At 39.4% G+C, this 23,322-nt stretch overlaps 1 protein-coding gene across 4 annotated transcripts; it reads left to right on the top strand.

Annotated features, from left to right (window-relative positions):
• The first annotated feature begins 4,760 nt into the window (after positions 1-4,760).
• On the top strand, positions 4,761-22,714 carry OMA1 (OMA1 zinc metallopeptidase). Of its 4 annotated transcripts, XR_007205438.1 has the most exons (10): positions 4,926-5,172; positions 5,943-6,465; positions 6,854-7,082; positions 7,546-7,719; positions 7,807-7,914; positions 9,114-9,242; positions 13,276-13,350; positions 15,018-15,167; positions 17,522-17,733; positions 21,297-21,382. XR_007205438.1 is itself a non-coding variant. In XM_048313221.1 (9 exons), exons 2-9 carry the CDS (start codon positions 5,963-5,965, stop codon positions 21,513-21,515), a joined length of 1,587 nt encoding a protein of 528 aa, XP_048169178.1. In that variant the 5' UTR covers positions 4,761-4,908; positions 5,943-5,962; the 3' UTR covers positions 21,516-22,714. The 4 variants fall into 4 exon arrangements, 3 of the variants coding, with proteins under 3 accessions (XP_048169178.1, XP_048169175.1, XP_048169176.1); XM_048313221.1 differs by lacking the exons at positions 4,926-5,172; positions 17,522-17,733 and adding an exon at positions 4,761-4,908 and having other exon boundaries at positions 21,297-22,714; XM_048313218.1 differs by lacking the exon at positions 17,522-17,733 and having other exon boundaries at positions 4,929-5,172; positions 21,297-22,714.
• Positions 22,715-23,322: the final 608 nt, after the last annotated feature.

Below are 23,322 nucleotides of genomic sequence, written 5' to 3'. Positions count from 1 at the left end.
AATCCATGTCTGCCTCTATACCCAAGTATGTACCCTTGAACTCTTTGACACAAAATGCCCGTGTTAGTTTGTAGGTGCTGGTGTGTGCACACACCTGTCTGTCCCACACCTACATTAGAGACACACACACCACTATTTGTCAGAGCAGGGAAGCCCTCGGGAAAACCTTGTGGCAGCAGATCCTCCTCTGCACTCACCACTCTGCAGCCTCCAGCTCTTATCAGTGGTGGAACAGTCAAACCTGCTGCTGTTGTGGAACAGCAAAGAATCTTCTTTTTGTCCCATCTTCCCCTACTTAAGAATAATCTCTTAGGGATGTTTAGACTGGGATTATGCCAGATTAGGTTACTGATGTGAATCTTAATGCCTGCCATGTAAATACACCAAGGTCTCTCCTGCTGGGATGGTGAAACATCTGCACGTCTGGGATGTTACTGACAACTGGAGACAAGATCCCTCCAATAGTCCTTAAAATATTTAAACCTTGGGGAATCACCCTGGAAAAAGCCAAGCCAATTTCCACTGCTCAAATATCTAAACCACTTTTTCAGTGAACAGTTAAAAAGTAACAGATTGGCCCTTCCTCCACTTCTCCTTAATTGGGCCAGTTAATGCTATTAAACAGATCTTCTTCCTTGTGCAGGTATAATTATCCTTTCCAAAGCATTTCCACTGATTTGCCTCAGGGTTTTAAATGCTGCAATTAGGTGGGGTTTTTTTTTTGTCAATGCTAAAATTAATCTTAAGTCATTACTATTGCTATCAAAGCAGGAAAAACTAGCTTCCAGAACTTTTACTATTATTTTTCAGCAGTTCTAACCAAATCTCTCGTACCAGGCTTTACCTAGTTAAAATTTCATCCACACCAGGCAGCCTGACAAGATCCACATCTCATTTGCACAATGACCCCTGGTCCCTGAGGGAAAACACTCCTACACCAATGAAGCACCAGCAGAAACAATTAGGGAGACTTTGCATTATCTAAATGAAAGATTGAATTATGAAAATGTGCACTGCTGATTTTCCACTGAGGATCTTACATGTGGGCCCAACAGTGCTGGTGGTATATGCACCCAACCTTTTCCAGTTGTTTGTTTTGAGATAAATGCCTGTCCTTGTATGGCTTGAAATGAGAAATCTCAGCACTTTTGCTGCTCTGGTTGCACCCCAAAAAGCTACATGGAACAACTAGGAGGCAAATGAAAAGAGCACTTCTTATTTACAGCCTCTTCACACATGTTTTGGAATTAAATTTGGTATTGAATTTTATAACAACATCTAGAGGAACAGTTTTACAGTAAACTTCTACTTGGTTCAATAACTTCATTTTCTGGATTTTAAATCTACTTTTTCTTAAACGTCAACAACAGACATAATATGCTGCAACAGATAATACCTATTAAATCCTTAAAGAGCAGGATCCTCTAACTGCTATTTCAGTGGGGGAGGGCAAAGGAGAGTACAAGACACAGTGGACCAAGGCAGGATATTCTAGTGTACAACATTTGGAAAAATCTTGATACTTATGAAAAGCATTGTCTGATCTCTTAAATGAATGTGAACTCCTGATATTTCCACTGGCCAAACAGACTAAGTGGCATTAAATCCAATTTCTGACTTGCAGAAGGTGATGGAGTGCATTTTTTCTGCCAAGATTTTAGCCCAGCATTCATGAGCAGAAGTGAATTACACTGAAACTTGAATAACAATACTATCAATTAATACTTAGTTTTTCCTTGGATTTATATAAAACCCAAATATTTTAACATTTTATAGTGAGTTTTTTCATTTGAAGCTGAAGACTGTATATTTTAACAGAAAACTTTTTAATTGTGATTATCAAAATTGGTAGCAGAGAGACTTTAGTACCAAATACAGAAGTATTTGTATACAAAGCACAGAAAAATGCTGTTTATATTCAGAGTTAAACTACTTTTCATTAAGTTTATTGGATGTGGCATTTGCTTGTGTGAATAATTTCATACATATACAAAATGTCATTCGGTTCAGAACAGCTACTTATATGAAGAGATACACAAATACTAATGGATACATCCACACAGGAAAATTGTACCTGTTAAGGTGTTAATTGTTTAATTGTACTTAGGAAATCACTGATGACCTGTCAATAGGTCTTCTGCAGTCTTAAAATTGAAAACTTGCTTTCTGGTCTTCTTCTGAAATGGGAATTACAGTCTTTTTTTTGTAGAAGACATCAGGCTTGTAAGCAAAAACTCAGCTACAAAACTGTCTTAATCTACCTCTCTTTGCCACAGAATACTCTTTTTTATTTCCTCAGGGGAAAAAAAAAGTTATAGGCACACATCTTCATTAAAATTCAAGAGAAGCAATAATATAAATTACTAGTTAGAATGTTCTTTCCACTACACATCTATTTAGAGGAAAAAACACTCTACAACTTTCCAATTGCTCAACTGTTTACCAGATTTTCATCCAGAGATATATTTAGTGCTGGTATTTGATAGATCCTATAATTACCTGTGCTGTATTTGCTGCTTGTCTGCTTTGAAGTTTTAATTGCAAGCAATGATACTTGGGGAACCTTTGGAAGTGCAGAATATAGAACACTACTCTTAGCCCCATCCTTGCACACTCAGAACATCCATTGATTTTAAGAGGAATTTAGCCAAGTCAGGAATACAGGAATAGCTCCTATACCCTCTACATAGACAGAGTTAAATAATACAATTGGAGAAACAAATAATTGCAAAAAGAAACATGCAAAGAAAAAACCTCAAACCAGTATGTTTTCAGTAAAAAGTGGAGACACCGAGCTGGAAAAATGACAGAAGAAATGGTAGAAAGCCTTAATGCTTGGCTTAGGAATGGAGCATTCCAGATAAAGACAAGAAAAGCAAGCAAATACAAAGTTTAATAAGGACATTAATGAGAGCTTTCATCTCCATTCTTCATTTCCTGACACCTGGGACACACACACACCTTGGGTTACACAAAGTGCTTTGCTGCTGCTACAGCTCAACTGGTTTTGTGACTGGAGCAGTCACAAAAATTAATGCAATGTTACTGACTGACAGATTTTGTGCTTCTTATGATAATGGACCCTGGGCAGGTCTTAAAGGAATTGTGTCAGAGGAAATTATAAGATTAACACTAAATAAAGTTCCTTTTGGGCCTGGACTGCAAGAACTGGTCACTACATATTTCCCTTGTCAATGAACATCAGTGCTTAAGAACTGTCACAGAAGAGGGCTCTGGCAATAAAAGGAGGTGAACTAAGGAGTACCTGAACAAACACGGCACAATACTTGACTCTGCTGATACACAGAGGATGTGGCTCTGGAAGGCAAAGATTTGTGTTTCTTTACCTTCCACAACAACAGGGCCTCTGTTTACATTCAAAGCACCAGGGCTTATGTGCAGTCTGGGCTGCCCTGTCATTACCACACATCCCAGCCTCACCCTCCCTCAGCAAATAACCTGTTTTTCACATCACATCACATCACTCAAGATACACTTGTCAGCCAGAAGAGTAAGACAAGAGCTATACATTAGGTTAGCAGCTTGCTGTTTTCTTGGGAAAAACATCACCTCTGCTCCTATCATGGCAGAAGAGCTGACTGCTCCCTGCCCGGGAGTGTCACCAGCCCTTTGGTGGCAGGAACCACTTCAACATTTCAGGTCCCTAAAAAATCACAGAATCAATTAGGTTGGAAAAGACCTCTGAGATCATCGAGTCCAACCTGTGACCAATCCTTACCTTGTCAACCAGACCAGAGCACTGAGTGCCATGTTCAGTTGTTCCTTGAACACCTCAGGGATGGTGACCCCCACCACCTCCATGGGCAGCCCCTTCCAAGGTTTAACAACCCTTTCTGGCAAGAAATTCTTCTTGATGTCCAACCTGAACCTCCTCTGGCACAACTTGAGGTCATTTTCTCTTGTCCTGACACTTGTTACTTGGGAGAAAGACTGGCTTCACCTGGCTTCAAACTGCTTTCAGGGAGTTGCAAAAGTGAGACAGTCTCAGCTGAGCCTCCTCTTCTTCAGGCTGAGCACGCCTCAGCTCCCTCAGCCACTCCTCATAGGACTTTTTCTCTAGAACAGCAAACAAGACAAGGCATAGCACGCGGGAACTCTGAAAGCTCCGGACATTTTCCTAAGGGCTCTTGGGACCCACTTTGAGGGGAGAGCTTGGACTGGATACGCTCCAGCAGTCCCTTCCAACCTCACCCATTCTGTGAAGGAGCTTTAAGGTCTGGAACCTCTGAACTGCCAGGACTCAGGGCCACTCTCAGCCATGAGGTTGTTGCCCACAAAATGGGATTGTTAACTGGTGTGCAACAAGGCCATAATTGCACACTGGAGGTATTTTTTATTTCAGACCTGCGCAAGCACCAGTGCTCAGAATCCACAACTCAAGGCGGACCACCAGACTTTTCCCACGATTATTTACACACAGGAATTCAGAGTTAGTAACTTTCCAAGCACAGCCCCTCTATTATGATTGATTGATTACTAATTGATGATTGATTACTAACTTCCATAAAAGTTACATAGCCCCAGCTGACTTCTACACATGTTCAGGGGATGGGTCTTCACCTGGACAGAGTCTTTTTGAGCCGTAGACATGATTTTTATTATTATAATTATCATAGTTCAGCTATTGGGTACACAAACTTTTGAGTATTCAGCCGAGTTAGCAACGTGCTCACGGATACACATAAACGCCTTGATTTGCTACTTCCTTAAAGCGTCTTAGTTCCCGGATGTCCTTGACTAGGGAAAGCTGGCTGCTGCCTGTTCCACTGATTTAGGCTTGAAAGCGTACAAAGATCTTACATCAAAGTACACCCTGACTTAAAATAATCCTGACATATTCCACATTTTGCAACCAGATGACACGGAAACACCGCGGTCAAAGCCAGCGTAAGGCACTCAGGGGAACGGGCTCTGCGCCTGATGAGGGGCGCCCCTGCTCCCCGCGCTGCCACAAAATGGCGGGCGCCGCCTGAGGGGAGCAGCGGTGGCGGCGGCGGCGGGAACGGCGGCGGCCCCGCCTGAGGGAAGGGACGCGGGGTCCCGGCAGCCGCTGCAGCGGCGCCTCGCCCGTCCCGCCTCCCGTTCTCCGCCCCGGCTGCGTATCGACACCGGCTCCGCGGTCCGGCCCCTCCGCCGCCGCCTCCCGCGGTGGTGAGTAGGGGAGCCCGGTGGAGGAGGTCGTTCCCGGTCTCTAGGAGGTGCAGCTGTGAGGCGGCCAGAGCTGTCCCCCTCCTCCCCGCCCGCCATTAGCCGGGCGGACGCACCAGAGTGACTCGTCTCCTTCATTCCCCACCCCCGGCTCCTCACATCAGCCCATGTCACGATAATCGCGGTTCTCCCTGAGGGTGGTGGGGGTGGAGGGGAAGCAGAGGCCGCGATCGGAGCCAGAGGGTGAAAATGACAGCGGCGGGGCCCCGCGGGTGGGAGGGCCCGGGTCTTGTCCGTGCCAAGGCATTTCCATGTCAGTGAGCCAGAGGCTCCCGGCTGGCGTACACTTGGTTTCGCTGCGTTTTGTTTCTAGGCTGGGAGCAAAGTACGAGCAACGTGCTCACAGATCCTGGTTTTCCTCATGTATAGGAATGGCACCGGTGGGCAGAAGCCCGGCGTGGAAAGGTGATGGCCCACAAGGGACACCTGCAGTCACGCTGGTCTGGTGGTAATAAAAGTGAAAGGAAAAAAAATAAATCAAACCTTTTTATTCTCAGTGATGCAAGATACTGATGTCTTTCACAGTCGGAAGCAGATTGATGTCTTAAAACTGTAACCGGATGCAGTTGTGACTGCGACCTTTTTTTGTGCAACACAGCTGTTGGCAAACAAATACACAGTATCTGTTTGGGGAAAATGAAATAACGATGCAGTTTCCTGTTTGGGTGGGCTTCTTAATACCAGTCTGCTATTCTTTTTTTCCTTTGTTTCAGGGTAACCAACCAAAGAAGTTATGAGTATCATCTGTGGTCTGAAGCTGCCAGGCAGGAACTGTGTTTTCTCTCATTTGGCTTCTCTGTGCAAGCAGGGGAAGTGCAAGAATCTCTCTAGGTCTTACACAGGATGGTGCCGAACTCAGGTCGACAGAGCTGGATGCCAAAGGTTGGATTTGAGTGGATATGCTAGGAAGTGTTTTTTGACTGGAAACCCTGACTCCTATAGAAACTTCGCTGGTAAAGGACTGAGATGTCTTTTGGATGTCCCAAATGCAGAAGTGTACAGGAATGCACACCATAGTTCAGGAAGGTTTTGTTCTCAGTCTTCTCAGCCGCTGGGGAAGACAATCCCATCCGTCCAGATCAGTTCTGTAGGGCAACTCCCACATCACTTTCCTGCTTGGAACATTCAGATCATCAGGTCTTTTCACACATCACCATCACTTCAGGCTGCACCAGTTCCTCTTTTCTGGATTATTGTGAAGCCAGCTCAGAAATTATTTGCCATCATTCTTGGCAGGTAAAATACTGTGTTACTTTCCTCTCAGTGCAAGACCCATCATGCAAAGTGTGAGTGGGGGGAGGATGGCAGGTGTGTTTGTAGTGTTGTTTGGCTGACAGTTTGCTCAACAAGAGGTGTTTTTTTCCATTATCAGAGGTGTTAGATGTATCTTTTGCTCTTTTCTTTCTCATTTACATGTGGTAGAGGGAGATGAACCAAGACACTAAGGGGCATTCCTTCTTCTCCTGTGGGAGCGAAGAAATGGAGTGGAGTGGAAGCCAATTACAGGATAACCTCCCATAAGCTCCTACATGAGATGAGACTGTAATAGAGCATAGAGCAAGGACAGACAGTAACAAATTCCTTTTTAACTATGTCCTAAGTTAACGCTGTTTGTATCTTACAGGAGCATAAGAAAATGGTGGAAGGCACTTCCTCCTGATAAACGGGAGCTCTTTAAAGAAAGTGCAAGAAAAAACAAATGGAAGATCCTGCTGGGTGTCAGCAGCTTAGGAGTTGTATTTGTCATGTTTTATTTTACCCACTTGGAGGAGACACCCATCACTGGGCGCACTCGACTCATGGTGTTTGGCAAAGAGCATTTTAAGGAACTGTCAGAGATGGAATATGATATGGTAAGATTTTAGACAAAAAATTGAAAGTACTCAAAAACTGTTGCTTTCGAGATAGTCTTATTAATGAGATGGGCAAACAAGCCTTGTAGTGTCCTTGATGAGTTTTGAACTTCATGCCCAGAACCCTGCAGAGCCGCCCCCATCTGTTACGCTTTTCTCTTGTCCCCATCCTTTTTAAGAATTCCCTTTCCATTTGGGGCACATAAAAATTAAAAAGCACATGACTTGCATGGAGCAAACATTCCTAACTGTTTCTTGTCCATTGAACTAGTCCCTGTAATTTTGAGTTCTGTGACTTCCTGTTGTAAAGTGAAACTTGATAAACCATATCCAAGTGTATCCATTTCCTGTCTGTCAGAGACACGAGATAAAAACAGAAAAGGTACAAGGATATTTTCAAATTACATGTTTTGTATAAATTTGTCCACCTTAAAAATTACAACCAATGAATTTTTTTTTTCAGTGGATGGAGCTATTTAAAAGTCAAATGTTACCTGAGACAGATGCAGGCTACCAGGTTGTGGAGACAATTGTTGGGCATTTGTCTGAAAGTAACAAGGACGTCCCCCAAGTCTCAGCTCTCAAGTGGGTTATCCACGTGGTGGATGAACCAGCTGTAAATGCTTTTGTGCTTCCAGTAAGTTGTACACCACGCAAAAAATTAATAATATTGAAACAGCACTTGATGTGTCTCCCACTTAATTTTTATTCTCTTCGTTTACAGAATGGTCAAGTGTTTGTTTTTACTGGGTTGCTGGATGCAGTTTCTGATATTCATCAGCTGTCGTTTATTTTAGGACATGAAATAGCTCACGCTGTGCTGGAACATGCAGTAAGTCTTTAAAGAAAGCTGTCTAATATTCTTAAATTATTAATTCTAATTACTCTAATTATGATTTTCCCTATCATTACCAACCAAGCTTTCAGTGTGACTCTATCTAATTAATGCAAAATTGAGTTTGAAATGAGTAGTCTGCTACAGTAGATCCTTATTATTCGTGTAGCACTTAATAACTGTCAGAAGACCTGTGGTAGTCCCTGTTAACACAACGGCTGCCAGGGATTTTTTTCACAGCTGTACAGGTGGATTATGGCTCACTTTCAAGAGTCATTTAGAACTTGGTCTGCAGATCCCTCTTTTACAGCGCAGGCATAAAGAACTGGAGGTACTCAGCAACTCTGTTACTCCTGTAATTGTTACCTGCAGGAGTGGATACACTTCAAAAAAGTATCTTAAAATACATCATACTGTTACTATTGTAGCACACAGTTTTAGAGTGTCAAAATTTAATAATACCTGGAGCTTGGTTCTTGTATGATTTTGGGTGAGCAACAGTTCACATCATGGTTTCTTGGGCTCGGTTGAGCCAAGCAACTCTTTAAACTTCTAAAAAATATTTCTGATAATAAAAAAGAGCTTATCTTGTTTGTATGGAATCTGTGTTACCTGACTGGCAGAAAGAGAAGTATTGCATGATGCTGCTCGTAAATGCTCTGATCAATTTGTTGCGATGTCAAATAGAGCTCTGGAAAACAGAGCAATCTCTTAGATTCTGAATTTAAAGGAAAGCAGCAGGAAATAAAAGATAAATATATTACCTGTACTGTCCCCTTATGCTATTAGTGATCCTGTCTCAGTGATGTCTTATCTCTTTTCAAATTAATGTAAAGAAGGTATTTTTATAGATTTTTTCATTCACATTGAGGTGTTTTTTTTACTAAAGAACTTTTTTCTGCATGTTGTCACCATCCTACCTCAAGCTTTGAATCTCTCAGAGAAGCTGATAGGCAGAATGTATTTGTTCCAGCTGTATTTATGCAGCTTATGTGAATTCTGGCCTGAAAGTACCTTACATCCTAGTGGATTTTATTTTTTTTTGGTACAAGCAGGGGAAGTTGTGCATGCCCTGTTCCTGTGGCTGCATAGGAGAAAAAAAACAATCAGTGATTTTTAAAGTGTTTCCAAATTCTGTTATATTCTGAAGAAATGTCAGACAGTAAGGAATGAAAACGGGCAATTTCTGTTTGCAGGCAGAGAAAGCCAGCCTGGTTCACTTACTGGATTTTCTCTCACTCATCTTTCTCACTATGATTTGGGCCATCTGTCCTCGTGATAGTTTGGCAGTTGTTGGCCAATGGATTCAGAGCAAGTTGCAGGAGGTAAGACTGACTGACATTTTGTATTGTCCTTCCTGAGTTCCTTGGAAAGACATTTTAAATCTTTTGCTATACTAAATAGTAGGTTTGGGGGAAAAGGCAAGAGGAGAAATGTAAGCAAAAATTAATATTTGAGTCTGTTATGGAATGAGATATGTTTTTATAAATCTGATTCTGCTTTAGTTGATGCTGATTTTCATTTGTCATGTTGAAGAATTTTAGGTTTCCCTAAATGACTGGATTTAGTTGCACAGGCTCCAGGAACCTGCTTGCCAGTTAAGACAGATGATTGTCTTTTAGAAAGGTAACTTGCCCTTTAAAGTTGTAGATGGTAAAATGCCATGTTTTTATTTTAAATAGTTGTTAAATTGTTCCTAAACCAAATAAAATATATGGAATTTTTAAACTATATTGTTAGTGGTAAGAATGGTTTCCGAGATTAAAAAAAATTGAGAATCTAAACACACTTTATATAAAGCATGCTATAGTACAAGTTACTAAAATAACCTTTTCAGCCAGAAAATACTTCAGCAAAGTGAAATTCAGAGGCTTTCTGGTCCCACTTTCCTTCAGCAGTTTAATTTAGTCTCTGGACAGTTACTGATCCATTTATTTTTTTAAAAAGTTTTTTAAATAGAAATTTGCTTAGATCATAAAACTGGAATCTGAATTAAAATGAAAGAGCTCTTTGGTTTCTTTGACTTGATGCTTTTCCTGAGTGTCCTGGGGTGATGTTACGAAGCCACTTTATTCCTTAACCATCTGCTCAGTGCCCAAGGACGCCGTGCCTTTAAGGTGGACCCGGGGACGGGGCCGCTGAACGGCTCAGCCCAAGGGCTCCAGGGGCTCGGCAGGGAGTGCACCGGGAGCGCTGTGCTGCTCTTTGGGTTTCTTTTGTGTTCTGGCTAGCTGGAAAAAGGTTCTGTTGGTTTTTCTTGTTCTTTTTGCCCTTCCCTTCCCTTTGCCTCACTGCCTCGCTTCCCTCCTCGCCGGTCTGGGGAGCCTGTGGGGGTGGCCCCGGCTGGTCCGAGCCCCTGTGTCTGTTCCCTCTCTGGGAATTTGTTGTATTTTGAGGTTTGTTGGGTTTTTTTAAATCCTGTTCTACCCTGTTTTGTTTGTGTGATAATAAACAGTTTGTTTTTTTCCACTTTCACTTGCTGTGACCCACTTGTCTTATTGGTGGAGGAAAAGGGGAGGCCCTTTCCTCCTGGAATCTGAATTAAAGTGAAAGAGCTCTTTGGTTTCTTTGACTCGATGCTTTTCCTGAGATTTCCCCGAGTTCCTCAAAAACATGAAATTAAACATAACCAATCTGTTTTGGTAGTTCTTATGCTAATGGGTAGATGTGTGGATTCTGAACATAAATTATCTCTAAAGAGCTTGGATATTTGCACAAGTAGCTAAGAAACCAATACATTGATGAATGCTAGCCAGCATTTTGAAGAGCTGAATTTGGCAAAAACAAAGTGTGAATGAATCCTGAGACTGCTCATAATTTAGACAGCAAGATTCAACTCCCTGTCAGCATCTCTTTTCCTCTCCACAGAGAATGGGTATTTTGGCATCATGGATTGGAGTTGTGCTTTAGATTGGAAAGGGAATCGGGGTTTAAGCTCCTAGTCCTGTGCAAAGGAAACATCATCTCTGGGATACTGTCCTGGTTTAAAAGGCTGATCAAACTTCAGTAATGTCGATGTGATTAATACTTGCAAAGCTTTCGTCCCATAGACAAAAGAAGCTGAATAGAAAATTCAGGTTTTTTAGTCACCCAGGAGTGCAGTGTCTGTTTCCTCCATTCAAAATTTGCCTGTTGTGCTTATGTGAAAGTGAATCGTTCTGCACATTTTCTCAGGATGTTTCTCTTCCTCTTCTTCCATAGCTGTATTTTGCTTTTTAAAGCTTTAGCATCCCATTCTGTGAAAGGGTTATTTAAGCTACGTTGTGGTACTTGCTTCTGTTTCAATATTTGTTTTTCTCTTATGTCCTTAGAGGCTTGACTTTTTGACCTGCTGACTATTGCGTATTTTTTATTATTGACTCTTAAGTGTTTCCCAGTGATTTTTTGTAGGCCTTTGGTTATGTGAGCTCCAGTTTGCCTTTTCCCCCAAACCCAATGGATTTTCTTTCCTTAATAAATTGTTAACTTTTCTTACAACACTTATTTGGGGTTGTTCTTTAAACATGTACTTCTGGACTGAAGCATATTGGCTTTGTTATAGAGCAGCAGTTATTTTATACGGGAACTAAAGCCTAGGAGTTATTCTTGGAATAACACGAAGCATGACTCTGAGTTTTACTCACGTCCCACACACCAGCATGCATGGATGCAGTACTTCATACTCCTTTCTTGTCCACCTCACACCATAAGATTTGTCTTTCAGGTGAAAACTGGTGATTTTCGGTAGTCAACATATACGTGGAACTCACTTTTCTTTAGCATACACAGTCTCTGGTAATTGATTTGGAAAATCAAATCCGTCTTCTTTTTTCATGACTAATTTCTGACAATGATTTTAAGTCAGTGTTTGAAGTTCTAATTTTTCATTTTAGCACATTCACAAAAGATTTTTGTAAACCATTTCATTTTTCAGTAGCAGATGAATACCACTGTATGTTAAATGCCTCAGGACTCTTGTATGTTACCAGTTTCATTTCCATGTCTAAAAAATGTTTAATAATTAATCAAATTGTTTATCTGGCTAACTGAGAAATGGTGCTTCAGGAATATATGACAGACTAATATCCAGGAGTTTCTTTGCTGCTTAGTGAATATATGTATACCAACAGACCTGGAACACTTTTCAAGGCAATAAAAATATGTATTCCACTTCAAGGAATTACTTTATCATCAGAGGTTTAAAAAACATATTTATAATTGCAATGTTTAAGGTCTGTATGGAAACTAAGAATTTTGAAAGTGACCTCATCTCTGCTTACTTTTAAATAAACCAGCATGTTTGGCTTTAAAAAACTGTTAGAGGATCAGTTTTGGTTGGCTTCTATTTTTGCCCTATTAAAAAAAAACTTAACACTACTTCTTTGGAAAGAAGAAAAAAGTTACAGTTATCTTTCTAATAATCTTTATATATTCAAGGGATTGTACCACTTCTTTGGTGCTCTTCATTTCAAACTCTTTTATGGTTTGTTGTTTGGTTTTTGGTGGTTTTTTTCCCTGAAACTTTTAAGGAGGACATATTTCTATAGCCAGATAAAGAGCTGATAAAACCTTTTTGAGCTGATAAACCTTTCTCTCTTCTCTAACCTTGCACATTGCCATTCTTCAGTTCATATTTCCTAATGGATGACTAAACCAGGATGTTGTGACAGGTTCCTTATCTCTACAGGAGCAGGCTGTTTAAACAAGTCCTGATTTGCATTTACTGTAACATGACAGACTAGGGCAAGGCTGCCCAAATGTACATGAATTACATTTGAGAAAACCACCGCTGTCTCTTAGTGTGTGTTAATGCTCTAAAAAATGGGAGAGGAGTTTGGTTTAGCTTTATGTCTTCTGGTTTGATTTCTGAAGGGCAATTTGCAGCTTGTATTAGGGATAATCATGGCAAAGGAGTAATTTCTGCATGAAAATACTTATGGCTACATTCCTTATCGTGGGCAGTTTGCCATATGAAATAGATGATACCAGGCTTAAAGGCATCATAAAAGTTTAGGGAACCAATGGAATTTTTTACATGCAGTTGCTGCAACAAAAATCTTGATGTCAATAAAAGAGTGATGTGTAAAAATTCTGAGGTAAAGTTGATATTGAGCTTTCAGTTGCTGCAAAATGAGATTGGCTGCTGAGAAGGTCTGTGAAAATATGTCTAATTTGAATTAATGTCAACTGAATACAGGATCAATGAGTTACATATAATGGAATTAAAGATTACATTAAGAAAATTAATACTGATCACTTGCAATGTGAGCATGATAGATAAACCCCACTACTTATGAGAAGGTTAAAAGACAGCTACAAGTCTCTGTATTTGTACACATTCCAAACCAAGAAACAGAGCTTTGATGTGCTTCTTTGCAGTTCATGTTTGATAGACCCTACAGCAGAACCCTGGAGGCTGAAGCTGATAAAGTGGGACTTCAGTTTGCAGCAAAGGTAACTACAGCTGATTGGTTTTATTAGCAATAAAAATAAAATTAGCAAAAAAATAAGTACCAGACTTTTTTCAGCTTCTGTTACAATCAGAGGGAGTTTCATACTTCATATGGAGGTAAACTGTAAATTTTTGAAGATATGTAGATTTATGAAGTGGTGGGAAATAAAATAGTTTTTAGGGAAAGACAGAGTCATTCTGGCTGATTGTGTGTAATAACATTGAAGTGTGTAAAGTGCATTACCTGCACAGTCTACTGTTTGTGTAGTTTATTGCTATTAGAAGAAACCCCCATGTATTTATAAAAAGGAGAATGCTAAATAGTGATCTTCTGTAAGTAGGATTTAATTACTGTAAAGATTTAAAGATTTAAGCTAAATACAGCCATAACAACAATGCAGCGTAAAGCAAGACAAAAATTGAGTCAGAAGCTACTCAGCATTTTTTTCATCATTTATTTTTTCAGTTCCTTTCTTTTTTCCCCCTCAGGAATTTAATTGTATATTGAGGAAACTGAACTGACTCTGATTCCTGGTTAAGTGCAGTAGACCCAGTTGTCAGATACCGGTGAGAGCAGCACCATCTAGTGTTAATATTTCATAAGCAAAATTTCCTTTTAATAATTATTAATGTTTCTTCAAGGAAGGGTTTTTAAAATTAATTTTCATTCTGGGATTAAAACTGCATTTGTAATATGAAATTGTCTAAAGGAATAACACAATCCTTGAGAAAAATGTAATTGCTGTGTTTGTGCTCAGTGCTTTCTAATACTGAAAAAGTAGGGCTGTACCAGAAAGAAATAAGTGAAGTGACATGAGCATTTCTCTGCTTGTGCAGATAACCTTTTCATAATAATAATTTTATTAAATAAATTCAAAGGATAAGGCACCACATCTATTCCCGGGATGGGGAATGGGAAGAAGTAATTTTCTTATCTTCTGACTGCTTGTCTCTTTTTTTTTCTTAGCAAATGAAAGTCAGTGTAAGAAATCTTATTTATTTTTCTCCTTCACTTAAATGTAAAAATAGAGAAGTCTGTGGTGATACACAAAAGCAATTCTAAAAATTACTGTTCTATGACTTTCTATGGTTAAAGATATACTTCTTGAAGAGAGTCAGAAATTCTGCAGAATTACTGTTTTAATGTGTCATGGATTCCACAGTTCACCCATGAAAGGCCATGTAATCACTTAACAGAAAAGCATTTCCAGTAAATTTTTAAGTATACATAAGTAAGAATTATTATCACCTTGTATTTTTGACTCTCAGCTTTTTCCTGTAAATTTGCCTAAATCTATGGAGATGGTCAATTTGTTCTAGTAAATATAACTTCAAATTCGCAGCTGAGCTTTTTTATAAAGAAGAGCAAGTATATGCCAGAAATTGTAAACCTTTTCTTCCTCCTGAATTTTATTAATTCAGGTGTAAATTTTTTAAGATCAGTGGAGTCACACAGATGTTAAAAGGAATAGATCCAGTGTCTGTCTGCATGAGTTTTTTATTGCTTTTAGATATTTTGGAACAGCTTTTTCCTGTCAGGCAGGAGGACCATCTAAGCAGACTTCAGAAACTTAAAATTTAAGATGTCTTTTGTAATTCAATCTTCATTAGATTGTGTATTTATTACTTTAAACACACAGTGGTGTTTCCATTTCCCTTCTGCTTTCAGGCTTGCATGGATGTCAGAGCCAGCAGCGTCTTTTGGCAGCAGATGGAATTGGCAGAAGCCATCGAGGGGCAGCCCAAGCTGCCTGAGTGGCTCTCCACACACCCTTCCCATGAAAACAGAGCTGAGCACTTGGACCGCCTCATCCCAGAGGTGAGCAGGGCTCAGGGAAGGGTCTCTTCCTCTTACAACAGTTGCCAGAAGTAGGTTGATATTAATGAATTAATTAGCTGCTTTGGTATTGATTCGCAATTTACTCTGATAGCACCATGCTTATCTTTATCTTTACATAAATTCTCCATTGCAAAGCTTTCAACCTTAAAGGTTTTATTAAATGAGAAAAAAGTAAGATAGCACAGGTAAAATGTAATTATATTGTAAGTTGTGGTTTGGTTTTGTTTTTCTGATTTCTCATCAAAGTGGAATATTTTTGCTTTTGAATGGCCTTTTGGTATAGATGTGACAGTGCTACAGGTCTCACCCACTCCTTCTATCTTTTTGCCATTTTGGAAAGGTAGTTTTTTAGTTGGATCCCTAAATTGTCTTGACTTCTTTTGCTTTTGTAGCAAATAAAAAATAAAAGAGAGTGTTAAAGCACTTTACTGTGACACTGTTTTTCAGCAAGCTAAACTGTGTTTGGAAATACTCTTTTTTAGAACCAACTAGTAATTTCTTCTTCTTTTTTTTTTTATAAAACTCTCTGTCACTTTAAGTCATTCTCAGTTCCAAACTGTAAAGACACTTGAAGATTTATTGGCAGAGGGAGCACTAAAATGTTGAGGTGTTTGCTGACTTCAAAGGAGAGAAAAAGAGTTTCATGAATCCTTTGATGAGAATGAATACAGTAAATATTCTAAATGATGGCATAAATCAAAGTCAGCATTAGGGGTAGGAGGCTGGAGAGTGGCTAGACTGGATATTTTAAATTAATATACACAAAGTCTATAGTTTGCAAAAGCAGGCTGGGAGAATGTTTTTGATGGATTTTCTAACACATTAGAGCAGCTGAATAGAAAATGAATCTTGTTGTGGAGCCTCAGTTTTGGCTAGATTGAACATAAAGGGTTTGGGATTGTTTCTTTTCATACAGTTGTTGACTGCCTTATAAAGAGGTAATGAAATAAATCACTTCTTATGTTCTACCCCAGGCCTGAGCAAATAAGTTAAATAACTGAGCAACTGTGTAGAACTGTTATTTCTGTCTCATCTCTCGTAGTTTAGCAGGTGGAGCAAACCTCATCTTTTTATAGCTACTCTCACTTCCAAGAGCCCTGGAGGCCAGGAAGATCTTCCAAAAGATAATTGAGGGGGAAGATGTTTTCATTTGCCTTTTACCTTAAACATTCTTTGGCGTCAAATGAGAAATCCTGTTTGTAGCAAGTTCACAAGATAAGTGAGGTTGGCACTACAAAAGCGGAATAAAGATGAAAGAAAGTGTGTAGAGGTGCTGTCAGAGGCTTCTTGTCTGAGGCATTGACTCCCCTTCTTGTGGGAGCTGCTGCCTTCGGGCTGCATTTCAGGAATCCCAGGGTTTTATTGTTGCTCAATATCAGCCCCTTTTTGTTTCGTTGTTCACATACTTTGAACGTTTTAGAAGAGGATGTTAACCATATATTAATTGCCATTAGATACTCAGAGCCCAGGGAGAGAAGTTAGATTATCAAAAAAGGCCTTTTTGTCTCTAGTATCTCTCTGTGAAGAAACTGGTACTTCTTAAGACTCTCTGCCAGATCCATCGTGAGCATTGGTTTCATGTGCTGCTGGTTTTGGAGCTGAAATGGTTTTCAGGACAATACAACATCACTCATTAGACCAGCTGCTATAGATGGGACAAATAGGGACAAGCTTTTGGACTTCTCAGGCCACATGAATGTTTCTCTACAGACTTTGAAGCAGGTTCACAATAAGATGCAGTCACATAAAGTGAGAATTTTTCTTCACGTAATGAAATGTCACATCTCAATGAGATGACTGAACAGTGTCAGGAAATGTAAATTAAAGTTGGACTATCACACTTTACACACTTTAGGGGACTATACCCTTTCAAGTAATTAAAAGATTGGGAGTAAATCAAATGAGTGTTTTAGATCTTGCATCTGATTTTCTGAGCAAGTTGGAAGCTACAGCCACGCTGAGCAATCAGTGAACAAGAGAGCTATAAGCAGTTACCAAATGGTGCTGTCCTGGAAATGAAATAAAGCAAATGTAGAAGATTTACTGTGTTTTGAAAGTATTTTCCTCTCAGACAGGGAAATGTTTGGATTGTAAACCAGGAAAACAGGGTATATTCTTAAATAGGAAACTGAAATCTCTTAGAATTCCTACATGGGGGATGGAGAGATGCATTTCATTCTCAGAAAGAGAAATCTTAAAATAATTTTGTAGTAGGGGAGAAGATGATCATTGTTCTGGAGAGAGAGACTGTGGGAATGTAGTGCCAAAGAGAAGCTACAGGATCTTCTAGTTCATCTCAATGTTTTATTTTCATGTTCTCTGACTTGCTACAGTGTCTGTTTCCTGGTGTGCTGTTCAAATGCAGCTCTGTACTCAGTGGAAGCCTCAGCTAAACTGAATAAAGCAGAAGGCTATCTACTAAGCCTTGCCTGTGATGCAAAAATTCATCTTGATGTGACATTTGCTGTTTTAGCATCATGTTGGTTCAGATTCCATTTTTGATTCACTATAACTCCTGTTCCCACTTTCTTGTGGAAATGCCAAGGTGAGATCATTTAGAGACTAATAATAAGTTTAGATATATCAACTGCACTGCTTGTCTTGTTCACTAGGTGAGTTAACTTGTCAAAAAAAGTTAATTCATTTACTTTGGCAACACCTATTCTTGTCAAATCCACATTGGCTGCTTATTATTTTTATAAATTTTTGTGTAGCTAATGCTTTTCCTCAGTCTGCTGCCTTTTGGTATGGGAGGTACAGTTATTTTGCTTCCTTTTCAAAGGTGAGTTGGTAAATTTGCCCTTTGCTTATGATGTGAACATTACTTCAGATAATTCTAGTACTAGAATATGTTAATTAAGTCCTATCAATGTGGAAACAAGAATAAAACCACTGACCTGCATTTCCATCCTCCCCATAAAGTTATTAAATATTTTGTCACAGTTTTTCTTTTCTATGCCAACATCAGTGGAAGATTGGAAGTATTAACATCATATATAAGCTGCTTTTCTTCTCTATCCAGGAAAGTCTATCAATTCCTTTAATCATCTTTTTACTGCTACTTCATTAAGACTGTAAGGGCTTGAGACCCAGCAGGTAGCCTGGTGTCTGTGACAGTGTTAAGGATTAACACTGGGAGCTAAAAATCACTTATTTCTGTATTTGTACAGAAGCTGGTAGCCTTTACAAGAAGGTGATAGGATAAGGGAGACTTCCCTAATTCTTCTGCCTTCCCTGCTCCCAAATATTGCAGGAAAGGACTATGATTGTATTGATAAGAAAAACAGCTTCACCTTTGTTACTTACAAGCAGGAGTTGGGATGTTTTATTTGGGATCTCCTGAACCAATAAGGCAGGTGGGCTGCTCTCACTGCAATGTGTAGCTGCAGCTGTCCTGAGTAGGGAGGTGACAAGTTAACATGGCTTTTCTTTCCATATCTGCAGTTTTTTCTGTGGCGTGTGAGGTGATGGTGTTGAATAGCTGCCTTCTACCCCCTTGCACAGCTTTATATCTAGCAAGAACTCAGACCTCCACAGGGTAAAAATGTCCACCTGAAGTACTGGTTTTTATCTTTGCTGTTGGGACTTTAGGTGAGGGAAACCATGGAAATAGGTCAGGCACTGTATTGCCAGGAAAACCCAGAGATACAAAATTGCTAAATTAGTTTAAAAGAGGATTATGTTGCCTTTTCCAGGATACAGCCTAAATCTTTATATTCCCATTTGCCTTGAATAACACTACTTGACATTAATGCAGTCTTGCAGCAGCTTATGTTCTAGAAGAGAACAAAAGAAAAGTCTTGGTTTGTCATAAATGTCAGTTTAGAAATTAACAGGTCACTGAGGCAGAAGAGTGTTCAGCAGTACATTTACATTTGGTGACTACATGGACGATCATGCTGTAGAAAAACAAGCTGTGAAAGCTTTACTCATATTTTTTAAGACTTAGACAGGAACAATATTTGCATGCCTAATCCAGACTTTTGTATCCAGTGATTTGAATTTTACATTTCAGCAAGAAACAACTGGAGAAACTCTTGCTACATTTTTGGAGTGTGTCTTTTTCCAAAACCATTTGTTAATTTTAAATTCTATTTGTTTCTAGCCATTTACAGCAAACCCTATCAGTTCACTGTAGTAAAGTTAGGGAAGGAATATGTTTTGGAACCTCCTTATACAAAGAAAAATCAGTTCAGAAGCTCTGCTCTTCTATTTTGAAATCTGCTGTAGTAAGATGTTTCCAGTGCCTCCTGTGGAAGAATATCAAAGTGTTTCAGAATGATGGGCAAATACTTATGCAGAGCTGTACTAGAATATTTGATTTGCTGTTTCAGACAAAGCTGGTGGATATAAAGCAGGTTAGAAAAATTTCTGCTCTGTCTGTAGTGCAATGCTAGGACTGCTTTGAAAACTGTGTTATTTTCTTCCTCCTCATGAATCCATCTAGAACAAATTAATCAATGTGTGTTTTCTGCTGACAGTCCCAAGTACTGGCCAGGAGGCACCTGGCTACAACTCAGGACAGGTCTGGCCATTGCTTTTGAAGAATCCATGGTTGAGAATAAAATGGAATAAAATGTACGTTTCAACTGGTCTTCCCATGAAAGGATTAAAAACAGAGCTGGATGTAAATCTGCCTGTGGTTTATGCTGTTAGTTGAGGCCAAGACAGATAATATTGAACAAAAGTGACCATACCACGGTGACCATTGATTAATGGTAACCATCAGACTTGTTTTGGTCTTGGTGTTTCATTTTGCAGATCTCGAAAAAGTAGTTCTCAGTGATGTAGAACCCTCTAAAGTTCTACATGTAATATTTTGCTATATGATACAAAGGATCTACTTTTCTTAATTAGTTTAAACGAGTTGTAGGAGGATCATGGATACCAGTAGTTCTGTGCACAGCTGCTTGCAAAGCATCAGTTTCTTGTGTGCCAAACACACAAGGAGCTGCCAGTTTGTGTGGTGCATTTAAGGTATGTTGAGCTCTGTGACAGTGAACACAACTTAAGCATCCTTTAAAACAGCTGACTTTGTCCAGGTTGATATCAATTTCTCCACAGTGCCTTTGAGACACGAGATTCATCCACTGTCATACCTTTTTTTGGATTGCCAACAAGACAGGATGTTCTGGGGGGAATGTGCTTGTTCTAATGAATTTTGGTTCTCTGGGAGATTCCCTGGCTCCTTTGTGCCCCTACTTTCTGATCTGTAAAATGGAAGCAGTGGCACTTACTCAGTGAGCAGGACTAACTTAAAGTTTGGTCTCTTACTGCTCATCTTTTTATCCAGAGAAATCGTTACATTCAGGAGACATTATTTTCTCATAACACTTGGAAGCTGTGCATCCAAATGCTTCTTGGAGATAAGATCACTTGTGTAACTGCACTTTAACTATAGTGATGAACCAGCTGGATCTCTGTGCCAAACAGTTAAAAGTCCATTATGTTATTGGAGATTTTCCCTCCTTTTTTGAGCCAGACATCTAAGTATAGTTACTTCAATAATAGAACATATCTGAGGAAGTAAATTATTCAGAGCCCTTTTTTTCTTGATGCAGTCATTTTCATTTACATTTGAATGTAAATATAAATATAATAATATGAAGCTGAGATGCAGTAATAGCCTGTGGGCTGGATACACCCCCACTTAATTAAGTGGATTTCCTGCTGGGAATTTTCTTCTTTCTGAGGCATTTTGGAATATGGATTGATTCAACATTTTTTTTCAAAGTAGCCTGAAAGGGCTACAGAAAGTTTCATTTACATGTGAATGTAAATTAAAAGGTACTGATGTGGACAAATACCACACAAAACATGGGAGAACTTCCTGTCTAATTATGTTGTACCTTTAGAGTATCCATCCTTGGAGATCACAGTGTGAGAAAATAATTTCACTCTTCATTTTTCCCATTGTTTTACCATATTGCTACATTTTGTAGCAGTTCTTGGTTTCTGTTGAGAAGTTGTTCAGTAACAATTCAGGCTCATTATCACACTAACTAATGTGCAAATGCAAACCTGACTGGAAAGCCAAAGTCACTGACAGAAAGCTTTCTTGTTTTTCCTATTTGAATGAGCTTGATTTGTTTTCCTATGTGTTCACAGGCTCTTAAAATAAGAGAGAGCTGCAATTGCCCATCTCTTTCTGGACCAGATCCTCGCCTTATTTTCAGACTTAACATGCAACGTCTCCTGGAATTGGCTGAAGGTCGAGAAGCCCCAAATTCTACAAAGCAAGATCCCTCAAAACCAAAACTGGACTTTCCTCACACTCAAAAAGTAGAAGATATGCCAGTGACTTTTGCAGTTAAACCCACAAACTGATGACATTAATTTTCACTTTTTATGGAACTGGTGGTCCCCGAAGGTCTATCTTAAAACACAAAATTGTCTTTGAACCATGAAGAAGATGTAGCCACTCAGATTCTCCATTTCTTTTATGTGATCTCTCACTCAAAGCGATAAGGAACCATGCCTACATAAGAAGAGCAGTGTGTTGGAGCAGAAAGTTTCTTATTCATTAATAGTTACTAAAATAAATCACTTCTCAGGGGAAAGATAATCTCATACAATCCAGTCACACAGTGTAATTTTCAGCTTTATCAGGCTCACCTTGATCAGAGGACAGATGAGCCAGAAGTGTCCCTAAAGCAGAGGGAAAAGTACAATTTTCATCACTTAAGTTGTCTGATTTATCTTGCCATAATTTGGGTTAGATCTACTCAGCTTCATTTGAGAAATAATGAGGAGAGCTTACTGCCTGCTCCACATACAGTGTGTTTAAAAATATTAAGCTGAGAAGCGATAATAGCTATGGGCTAGTTACACCCCCACTTAATTAGGTGGATTTACTGCTGGGATTTTTCTTCTTTCTGAGGCATTTTAAAATGTGGATTGATTCAACATTTTGCTTCAAAGTAACCTGAAAGGGTTGCACAAAGTTCAGTTTAAAAAAAATGAATGAAATAATTTTCAGGGGAGTCTTCCTTCTGGAAGAAGCACTGAAAGAATCGTGGTAGCACCAGATGCTTTACATAGATGCCTCTTGTCTTTTTTAAAATTATCAGGGTGCTTCATCAGAGAGCAGTTCTGCTGCCACAACATTTGATTTGATATATCCATTTGGATAGAAATGATTGCTGATGTGGAGTATATTACATAAGAGACAAATGAAAGGTTTCTTGACTACACAGCTTTTGCAGATGACTTTATCATGAAAGGTGACTTCTCTTCAGGAAACTGGCATCTGATGCTGGGCATTCCTCCCTTACTCCCTCCCTTCCCTCCCCTTGAAGCCACACTTCTTATACCCTGGAGACAAATATGGACAATGCAGGTAAAGCTCTGCCTTTCGGGATGGGTGACCCACTATACCCAGCGTGTTAATCTCTGTTTGCACATGTTTGAATTGTCCTTGCTTTGCAGTTGATGGAATAATGAAATGTTGATCTTGCAGGAAGATGCAGAAAGAGGTGGCAGTGAATGAAAATAAAAAAGGGAAATCCTGTTCCTTCATCTGTTAAGATGTATTTGCTTTTTGTTACTCATTTGGATCAAAACAAAAATCCCGTTCATAAATGGTAGTGCCTTACAGGAAGAAAACATTCAAAATATTTTACAGTGTATCCTATTGTGAAACATTCTTTTTCTACATGGAGAAGGGTAGACTTAATCATATTTCTTCAATTAAATCAGAATGCAAGTTTTTAAAAAGGAAAAAATAGCCTATTCAGTGCTGTCAGTGCATTTAGTTGGAAAAACGGATTGTGAAACAAGTAATGCTTTCACTGACTTCAGTCGATGAAGCCAGGTCCTTTGAGAAACACCAGCAACTCCCGTATCTCTATTCAGTGATAAGGTGATGTCTGTGTAATGTTGATGATTCTAGGTCTGATTATATAGGTCTAGATTGGCTGCATATTGCTTACAAGCTGTTTTTTAAATCTCTGCTCAATCCTGCTGGCAGGAGGCAGAAGGTCCAGCCTGACCATTATTCATCCATCCATTTTTATTCCTCGTGACAGGAGGTTTTGTAACAGACGTTCAGTGATGTGTTGCAGCATTTGGACATTGTCACCTGAAGGTAAACAGAAAAATACACCATTTAGATTTCCCTGTGGACCTCAGAGTT

This window comes from Corvus hawaiiensis, chromosome 9, assembly GCF_020740725.1.
Source record: "Corvus hawaiiensis isolate bCorHaw1 chromosome 9, bCorHaw1.pri.cur, whole genome shotgun sequence".
NCBI classification, from domain to species: Eukaryota; Metazoa; Chordata; class Aves; order Passeriformes; family Corvidae; genus Corvus; species Corvus hawaiiensis.
The sequence above is the reverse complement of the archived record's forward strand: the minus strand, read 5'-3'. Positions and strand labels throughout refer to the sequence as shown.